The 10,378-nt window shown below is 42.6% G+C and overlaps 1 protein-coding gene across 1 annotated transcript in view; it reads right to left on the reverse strand.

Moving 5' to 3' along the window:
• LOC117469698 (transmembrane protein 211) overlaps positions 1–8,751 on the reverse strand; it is a 100,939-nt gene extending 92,188 nt beyond the window's left edge. The window contains exon 1 of the mRNA XM_034114175.1: positions 8,035–8,751. Coding sequence (XP_033970066.1) covers positions 8,035–8,391 — 357 coding nt within the window. The 5' untranslated portion in view covers positions 8,392–8,751. The remainder of the gene's footprint in view (positions 1–8,034) is intronic.
• Positions 8,752–10,378: the final 1,627 nt, after the last annotated feature.

Below are 10,378 nucleotides of genomic sequence, written 5' to 3' on the forward strand. Positions count from 1 at the left end.
GTGTGAAATATCAGATATGAATAGGAAGCAGAAAATAGTCACACGCCGCAGGTACCATCCATCCATCAAGGCTGATGAGATCATAAATCCTTCTCCTTCTCAGCCAGACTGATTTCCTCCCTGCTTCACCTAGATGGGAATAAAATGCAGATCAACATGTCCCCCTCTGTCTCCTCCCACTCCTCCTCTCTCCAAAAGACACCTGTTCTATCCATCATCTCGACAGCTGTTCCTCTGCACTTTCAATTCCCGCCCCGTTTGCCGCGCTGACCTCTTGACCCGCCTCGCCTGCCTGCCCACCCACACACACACCACCCAAATCTTACATGCAGGAATTTGTGACCAAATCTGCAGAGCAAGATTGGATTGTCTGGAGGAAGGACACACCCCATCTCAAAGCAGAGCAAAAGTAATCCAAAAATATTTAACTTTTCCCCGCAATTCTATGTTTTATCATGCGGAAAAACCCTGATAGGTCAGTCTCTATGTAATAGTGTCTTTGAAAAACATAACCCCTTTAATGCTCCTGATATGTAGGACAAAAAAATGGTATTGCTTAAATATGTTATTGTCGACTTCAATATTGACAATAAAAAATATTGTTATATTTCATATTTCCCAGGCCTAAATATATTGTCATATCTCTCTTTGAATCGTGTCTGTGTGATTGTGTCAGTGCAGTAGTGCTGATTGAACCTTGCTGATACAAACACAAAACACATTCTTCTTAAAACAGCAAGAAAAGCAACTTGCAGAGACTTGGAAGACTTCCTGAGATGGGCAAAACAATTCATGTTCAACTCCACTCTCAGAGGCTGAATTCAAGAATTAGATTTCCAGAATAATGAAAAGCCTTCCATAGACAACCTGAAATGAAAGAAATTCAACAAACCACTCAAATCAGAGGCATACCACAAAGGATGAAAAACAGCCACATACAATTACACAATGTGACCCATTCCAAAAGTTATTGTGGTCAAATCACAAGGCTACATGAGAAAAGGCAAAACAAATTGTGGCTTGTGAAAGAGTAAAAAACAAGAATCAGGCTGCCATCCAAGTGGCCAGCCCCATTCATCCCCAAATCTATCACTGTAAAACACTCCCCTGTATACACGCCGCCTACCATTCATTTTGTCACCAGTCAGACGGTGGCCTTGAAGTAAAAACATGCACAGTATGATAATAAGCCAGCACACCATATTTCATATTTACTTGCTGTCAAAAGGACCAAACATCTATCTCTCCTTCCTGCTTCTGCAACGCCTTCTCCTGCTCCACGCTCAACTTTTTCGCAATGAGTCTATTTATTTACCTGGTGTAAGTCAAGGTGAACAGACAACCAATTACAAAGCACAGCTAAATTATAATGGGCCGAGACAGGGATATGTTTGTGTCGTAAAGCAGCGGTTATAGGCTTTGCCACCAGCATGGAGATGATGAGTAAAACTGAAAAACAACTTGGCGGGAGAAGACGACATAAAACACCGTTCACAGATAAGAGCACGGACAACAAAGCGCTAGATTAAAGGTCAGGAGAGGGCAGATGGGGAATGGACTGGAGATGATAGCTGCAATTTACAGGTGGAATTCCTGTTATAAAACCGCCAAAAGGAGCTGATTTTTTTGCAGATTTGAATGTATAATGTGCAATCTGGAAAGTAACAAAGAAAGCAATGTTATTGAGATAACTCCCAGAGTGTACTTCTTTCTATACTCTTCTAATGTCCTTTGGCATTTCCTCCCTGAACCTCTAATTACTGCATCAGCGCTGACATGGACAGCCACTGTACATCACATCAACGTCTCTTTTGATCACACTCTGACGGGTGGGAGATTTTCTTTTTGTATGTGTGCGTGCATTTGCATTCCTCTTTTCATCTCGCCGTGTAAAAGTGTGAGGGTACAACACATCACTCCGAGTTATCTAATCATACTCGTGTGCGCCGTGAACGTGCCTCTGTAGAAAGAACCGTACATTACAGAATGAGGTCGGCAAGTAAAAGCAGCCAGACAAGTCAGCCTTTTGTTTCTTGTGAAAAAACAAGGCAGTGGACTCCCCACAGGGCGGGGGGGGGGAGGAATACAACACGTGCATTAGACCTCATAACAGGCTGACACACTTTTACACAAATGGCTTTCAACATAGAGATTCTCCATTAGCATTAAAGGAGAATGTTTTACTACCACGGTGAATCTAAGGAGCAACTCGCGCCTGCATCAAGAGCGAAGTGACGCCTCTCTGTTCAGGGAAGATCTCACAAACCTCTGCTCGTCTGTTGAGCTGCTGTATTTTTCAGCAAGTGGCAAGGTATACACTGACTCCCTTGGGAATGTGTGTCTTTCATTGGACATATCGAGGCCCCCTGCAGCCAGCTCAGAGCACAGACCCTTCACTTCTCTGGTGTTGTTCGGAGAGATAAAGGCCAGACCTTGTCCATCATTCTGTTATGAGGCGGCGCACTGTGCCTCTATCTGACCCTGGTGTCCAGCAAGTGCACACCATCATGTTCTGCCTGGGAGGGCACATGACATATCTTGTAAGAGAGAAATAGTGCATTTGATATTTCGGCATTTCCACAATTTCTAACGTACAATATGTGATTTATTGCCACCAGAAAGAGTTTAGGGGATCATGGGAGTTAGCTTCTTCATTGCTCATCATTCAAGAGGTTTTTTTTACCGTGAACCGAATCAAAGAGGTCTCCTTCTCTCTAAAACAAATGGACCCGGAGATTAAAAACACTACTTAAAAGAGTTTCATTTTTTCCCAGTGGACACAAGGAGGGGCCACAAAAACATTTTGCAAGCTTGTGTCTTTAATAACTTTATAGCCAGAAGTCTGTTGACGAAAACCCTAACAAGTTTGATTATTAAGATTTAAGGGACAAATATCTAATAGGTGTGTTGTCCAAAATGTGGCTCTAACTGGACATAAAGTAAATGTATAAAAGCTTCTAACAGATTCTTGATCAAAAATATAGTTTCCTCTAGGTTTACAAAATATTTGAAAACATTTTGAATAATGTATGAACACAACTCAACATATACACAATTCCTGAAGTGGGGGGGTAACATCTTATATTCCTTGTTTTCCCTAACAGTTTAAAGCTCAGAGATATTTAGTTCACTATCCCTAAAAGACTTAGAAAACCAGAAAATATTCTCAGTGGAGAATCTGGAAACAGAGATTTTAGGCATTTTCTTTTCAAAATGACTCAAAGTGATTCATTCATGTTGTCAGGCCTAAATTCGGTCCCAATCGTCCCTGTATGTATCAGATTCATCAGCTCCCTATGGAGCTACAGAAGGCTTTTTACAACTTGTATTCACATTTGCAGTAATACTCCCAAGACCTGTAAACAGCCTCTGATGTGTTCAATTGGTAGAGTTTCCCTTTAAGGGTACAAAAAGGATTCGGGTGGCAAGGGGAGAGTGAATGTTATGTTTTATTGTGTTAAAGCTAAACAGCTAGGCTCCCCCCTGGGTTATTACTGTTTTTCATATACCCTCGTATTGAATTTGAAAAAAAACACCTTTCCCACAAGATTCAAAAAATGATATAACCGTGAGAAATTGATACAACATCTTTAACCATGTAACTCGACTCAAACCTTAATACCCTAAGGGAAATTCCACTGATGTACACATGAATAAAACCCCTTAAAAGGTGGGGTAGGTAATTTCGGAGAAACCAGCTCGAGATCGCTAGAATTTGAAAATACACAACCGGAAAAAAATCTGCCACTTCCTTACAGAGCCCCTCCTCCAACACACACGAACGCGCACATGACCAATGAGGGCACGAGATAAGTTTGTGCACAGATGGAAGGCTGACAGGCAGGTAGGCCATCCAGTTATTTTAGCCGGGCCGGCTAAAATGATTGGTCGTGCTTTTTACAGTACTACGGCTTCCACAGATGACATTTTTTTATGGATTTTTTGTCAAAGCACTTAAGATATTCATTGCTATCGGGATGTTAAGAGCATTCCATGGAATATAACAAAAAGTGGGGGGGGGGGGAATGTGGGAGAGTAACTTCCTTTGAAGGGAACTTTGGGATTTTAGCCTTTACAGACCATTTACATGCACAAACACATTTTTAACACGCTACAGGAAATGGAAAACCCCAAAAGCCATAATAGGGCCCCTTTAAATTGATTTCCATTGTATTGAACTTCAGTAAGGTAAGGAAAAGGTACAACGTTGAAAGATTCTTCAAAAAGTACACACAAATATACCAATTTAAAATGTAACTTACCAGAAAGTATTACATCAGATACATGATAAAATAAATCCATTCTTAGTTTCTACAGTAACCTGCTGTACACTGCATAAAGTGCAACACACGCAGTGAATATTATTCCACTGCACACCACCGTTTTACTTTACTACCTGTATAATATTTATCTCGCTAAAGCGGTAAAATTTAGATTACATCCTGACTTTTAGAATGCTTTAAAATCCTTTTGACTATTCCCAACAAATTGAAATTCTCACACAAGAAATACATTAAAATAAAGCGTCCTGTAATCTTTAGTTTCCTGTTCTCCCAGAGTGAAACTTCTTTAGATATTGACATTAACGAAGGAGGGCAAAGACAATAGCTGAGTAGCAGATAGACAAAAGAATCACGAGTGAATTCCATTGAATGAGTTATCTATCTACTTAAAACAAGTTCTGGCTCACTGAGTGGTGAAATGACATTTAGAGCATCTTGCAGGGTTTATGCACCAGTAAGTGTTCTTCATAGGTAGCTGGCAATTAGGCGTGGTGAAACATCTCCAGTAACGTCTATAATTCATCTTCCTGGCATGTGAAGAAGGCAACTTGGGACTAATGTTTTGTCTCTTGTGTCAGAGGAGTTCAATGGAAGCCAGTCACTTCCTCTCTTTTTCCTCAGCATTGAAAAACTGCCATTTTCTCCAAAGACAGACAAAAGATGAGCAGGAACTCAGACATTTTCCAATCAATGTTCCTGGAGCTCGGCCACGACTCGTTTAGGCTTTAAGACGACCTTGACGTTCAGTGGGCATGCATGTGCCACCACAGAGCCAGCAAACACACACAGTAAATCACCTCCTGTTTACACACACACAGACACACTCTCTTGTGTCTGGGCTGTGGGCTTGTTAGCACAGAGGCCAAGCTAATCCAAATACAGTGTTTAGCACTGTGAAGCAGCTGGAAGCACATAAGCTGTTAACAAGGTAAGGTGAAAATGGTTTCTGGCATGCTAACCTCCTCCTCCTTCACACTTTACCTAGCAGCAGCTCAGTGTGCACCCCTTCAACCGCGAACCCACCACAGCACTCACACTTTAACACTTTCACTCAATTGTGTTCATGCATGTAAACGCTCATGCGTGCCGTGCCAGGACACAAACATGTTAGCACACCACCGCTGCTCTACATCTGCTCTGATGGCAAATCAGACAACCAAGCAGAAACTAGAAGTCATACAAGGAATTATTTATGGGTAAAACCAGTAGTAAGAGTGTTTGATAACTCTACTGTTGTCGAAAGCTTGTCATGATCACCTGAAAAACATGAATGGGTGACCATGAATACAGACCAACTCGCAAAAACATCCAAGTTGTGAATCCGACTGTATCTGAAAAGTCAAACGAATATGGATGCTGCTTTAAGGGTTATGTAGTTCTTATTTTGAGGGGCCACTTTTTAATGAAGCAGGTCTTTTCTGGTGCCAGTTAACGCAACACCTTGCAAGCAACTTGTTTTATTGTGGTCCTTCAGCTTGCTTCAGGTTTAAAATCAATATAATACCATACAGGGGATTCTTTTTCGCAATGTACGCTTCCATGACAGCATTCAACTAGTGTAACATGTGGGCAGTGTTAATTCTTAAGCCCCATGCGTGCAACACACACACACCAGGACTAATATAAAAGGCAAAATGCTGGTGGATTGAAACTTTAACATACTACGAACACAAATGCACATAACAAGCAAAACTACACGGCGATCAACAAATCTTGAGGTTGCCACACATGGGAATCTTTCCCATCTCTACTCTCCTTTCCATATGAAATAAACAGGGAAAAAGCCTGTTTGTTTGCCTCCCTCTTTTAATGGAAGCAGGGCGTGCCAGTCTGGGGACGGCCAACACTGGACTGCAGCACGGACCGAGAAAAAGCTTTTGACAACTAAGCAACAACAGTGAAAGCCTGAGATAAACTACAGCACAAGTAGGCCAGCATCTCAGGGAGCCTCCTCCTCCTCCTCCTCCCCTGTCCTGTCTTCACCCTCCTCTGGCTCCCTTGCACAGCATCCACAGGGCTCAGCTGGTCTTTTCCCCATCAACACAAGAGTACTACTATTCCACTCCACGGAGCTCAATATACAGTTGTCTTCTTCTACCAACACAACACAGAGTGGGACTAATGGCTGCTGAGGCGTGTTTGATATATATATATGTTATATATATACGATACTGCTGCAGGTTTGTGTTGAAAATGGAAGGCATCAGCAACACGACGTGCACATCAGTGAGGAGTGGTGGAGTAATAAAGTGGCTCTGATGAAAACGTAATGGCCCCTTCACCTTTATTAATGGAAGGATGGTGCGCCCACTGTAATGACACATGTAGCTCTGCGCAGGAAAGCAGCTCCATCACACTCACTAACAAACAAACTGCAGGAGGAGCTCATAGCTGGCCCCACTAATTGACTCACTGACAACTTGCTAACTGGCTGAGCATTTTTTACCAAATGAGCCTTATAGCGTGCTACACTTTAGTTCAGCAAAAGGACGCGTTAATGTATGAATAATATAAAAGAGATCCCGATCTGTTCCGTGTTTGCTCACTGCTCTCTATCTGCCTCTGCAGTTTGCAACACCTATGCTTCCCTGTGAGAAAAATCCCAGGCGTTGCATTCTTCCCCTCTTTGCAGGCACTTGCGCTACAGTCACACAAGCAGCAACTTATTAATATCTCGCTTTCAAATGCTAATTCCTCTTCATGCATAAATCATAACTCCAGAGGTGGCTGGTGTAGTGTAGCAGCTTTAAAAAATATTTTAAGTATGGGGGGTGCCAAACAGCCTGCATGTAGAAACAAATGATATGAATCCACCACTTGCATGAAAAGTGAGCGTCCCAGTTAAGAGTCTTATAGCAAGGCCAACCTTTTTTGCTCTAATAAGCCTGAAACTTCTTCAGTATCAGCAAAAACCTGGAAGAATTCGAACTTTTAAGTCAAGGGATGTCACACAGATCCAACAACCTCGCTATTTTTCCTGCAGGTGTTTGTTGCTGGATATACCTGCACTGATGTTTAAAACCATAGGTAGGGAGAATGCAGCATGCTCCAATAGTCGCACATTCGCTAACCGGGTTCGATTTGACTTGAACAGAACTTCCTGCTACTGATGGAGGAGTCCTGATGGGTGAGCAGCCTGCCAACCTACAGCCACTTTCCACCGCTTTGTTGTGTGTTTGGCGTGCTGTGCTGCAGATGCTGCTCTGTATGATACAGCCGCAGATCAATGAATCATTCTTTCTGCCTGCATCGTCACCAAATGTGTCCTCCAGAAAGTTGGTTTAGGAGGACAATCAGAGCCATTTTAAATATTTGTTGCTTCATTGAGTTTTATACGGTTTGAGATTGATCATCTGAGGTCATGAAAACCTGGGAAAGTTACTGCAGCTTTGCAAAACAGAATCACCAAACAATAAAATGAACCTTTGAGGATACATGGAATAAAAGTAATTTAAACTATTATAGGTTAAAAATGTATGGATAAATTACTCTTTATGGATGCAAAACAAACATATTTAAATGCATGTCATTTTCTTCATCAGGTGTGATTTTCTTGATTGGGTGCAGTAATTTAGACGTGATTATGATTAAAAGGCTGGATTATTTGCTCATATTTATTCATCTTGGGCTCATAAAGCCAACTACTCTTCTTTCCTGGTTCTTATAATGCCATGCCATTCCCACTTGATGGCCCACATGTTCTTATCCATCCACATGGGATGGACTTGTATGGGTGTGTTTGGTCGCCTACCTGCCAGGAGCTGGAGGGGATCTCTGCGAATTTGCCCAGTCCCCCGAAGGTGTAGCATCGGTACATGTGATCCAGAGACTCTGAGCAGTGCCATAGCAAGCCGAAGCTCACAGAGTCCTTGTTGTTGTGGTGGTGGAGGTGGTGGTTGTTGTTCCTCAGCTGGTCCTTAACAATCCAGGCAGGGGATATGAAGCTGAAACTGCACACGGCGACCAGAGCGGAGGAGAGGAGCACCCAGAAACAGCCCACACAGCTGAACATGGTGGCAGCGTGGGGCAGAAAGCCCGGAGACAGACCCAGATCGATCCCGAACCCGGCTTCTTCTTCTTTCTTCTCCCGGCCCAGGAGCGAATGCATTTGGAGCTCACACCTTCAGGAGCAAGACTTCAACTTCAGCCGCTCACCACATCAACAAATAAATCACTGGCACATCCGCAGTTTGTGTCCCCAGAACATCAGCCCTGGACAGACCAACCAGGAAGAAAACGTCCAAAACACATCAGCAGGAGTGATGGTGATCAATGATCATGAGTCAAGTCATCCACGCCTCCACTCAGCCTGGATAAATGCCCAAACCTGCCATACACACGCGCAAGAGGTTTGTCACACCCAAAAACTGGGTGCGCATTGGTCATATCAGTGCAGGTGGAGCAGCAGTTTTTAATTTATACCAACAAACACAACATGTCCCGCAGCAGGTGCCGCCGCTCTCCTCTGCTCCTGTCTGTTCACTCGCTCTGCCTCCGCACGGACAGCAGCGCACTTTGCGTTTCAGCAAGAGTGCGTCTGGACAACGTCAAGCTCACAACGGTTAAAATAAGTACTTCCGGATGGGTTTTTCAAAGTTAAGGCATGATAGGAGAAGCGCGGAAAGCAATTATGGCAGTGCTCTGAAAGTTTTCGCAGGAAAATAAGGAATATTTTTAAATAATTTGCACTAAAGAACCACTACACTGATTTGACACGTCAATGTCAGTTTACTGTATGCTAAATAGCCTACATGCTAGGCTCAAGTTTCCCAAACTTCAGACAATGTACCTATCCACATTTCCAAAGTAGCCTTCCAACTGCAGATACACAAAATATAACAACAAATACTTACCTTGCCTTTGCTCTTCTTCTTGCTCTGTGACTGTAGCCTATATCCCAGAATGAAGTAGCCTTGAAGCATCTTCTCAAGTTCTTGCTAGGCGCCGCCATGTTGTCTTTTAAAGGTTTTTTTGACTCAGTAATGTCAAGACTGGCGGGGACATTAGTATGATATTTATTCTGTGTTAAGCAAAGCTCTTGCATATCACTAGGTAGGTTACCACCGTTTGGGATTCACTTGGCTATGTAGGCTAATGTCCTCTCCTCTTTGGGTCTGTAGTATTGAATGCAACAGTAAATGTTGATAGTATGGTGGAGGCCTCGCGCACGCTGGGAGATCACTGAGAGCACTTATTTAACAAAATGACCTTTATTCTGAAGGCAAAACCCCACTTTTCCGGTGTATTGCACATATTTTGTTTATCTTTGCAGACTGGGTGTCTGTCTGGTCGCGGCTACTTGCACCTTGCACTTTGTTAATGCAAAGTATCATTTGTAGGCCTACAGCTTTCACAAACAGCCAAGCACACCAATGTAATAAAAAAACTGTTAACATGTTTAAATGTACGTTTTTTATATTAATGAAATTGTTATCTCTGCATATCAAACACTTTTCGGCATCGACATGAATTAAAATGGGTACATTTTTTTAATTAATTGTTGTCCTTAGCTGCCTAATCTAACAGCATCTACGCCAATCAGAGCTCAGAACAGAGAGTGTTAGTTTGTATCGAGGTGGGCGTTGCCTCGACACGTGCAGGTAGCCCAAACCACATAAGCAGTAGGCCTATACTAATACACGGTGAAATAGTACAAGGCTATTTTGCTCACCGAGGTGTAAAATATGCATCACTCTGAACAGCATTAGCATTGGGATGATTGTATCTTTAAAATAAACACTAGTATTAAATGAAAACAATTGGAGCCATGTTCAGAGGTGATATTATACTGCACAACTGTTATTACTACTTAGAGGTGATTACAACAGTGAGAAAACAGTAATTCAACTATTTAAATGTGTTATGGGATGCGTGTGGCGCAGTGAGTTAGTGCGCTGGTGTTCGGATCAGGGGGTCACAGGTTCAAACCCCACTGCAGTCAGCATGTCGTTGTGTTCTGGGCAAGACACTTCACCCCAAATTGCTCCTGTGGGGATTGCCCACAGTATTGAGTATGTAAGTCGCTTTGGATAAAAGCGTCTAAGAAGTAACATGTAATGATATACTTCACTGAAAATGAGTTTTTGCCCATTAGT

This window comes from Trematomus bernacchii, unplaced genomic scaffold, assembly GCF_902827165.1.
Source record: "Trematomus bernacchii unplaced genomic scaffold, fTreBer1.1, whole genome shotgun sequence".
Classification (NCBI taxonomy): Eukaryota; Metazoa; Chordata; class Actinopteri; order Perciformes; family Nototheniidae; genus Trematomus; species Trematomus bernacchii.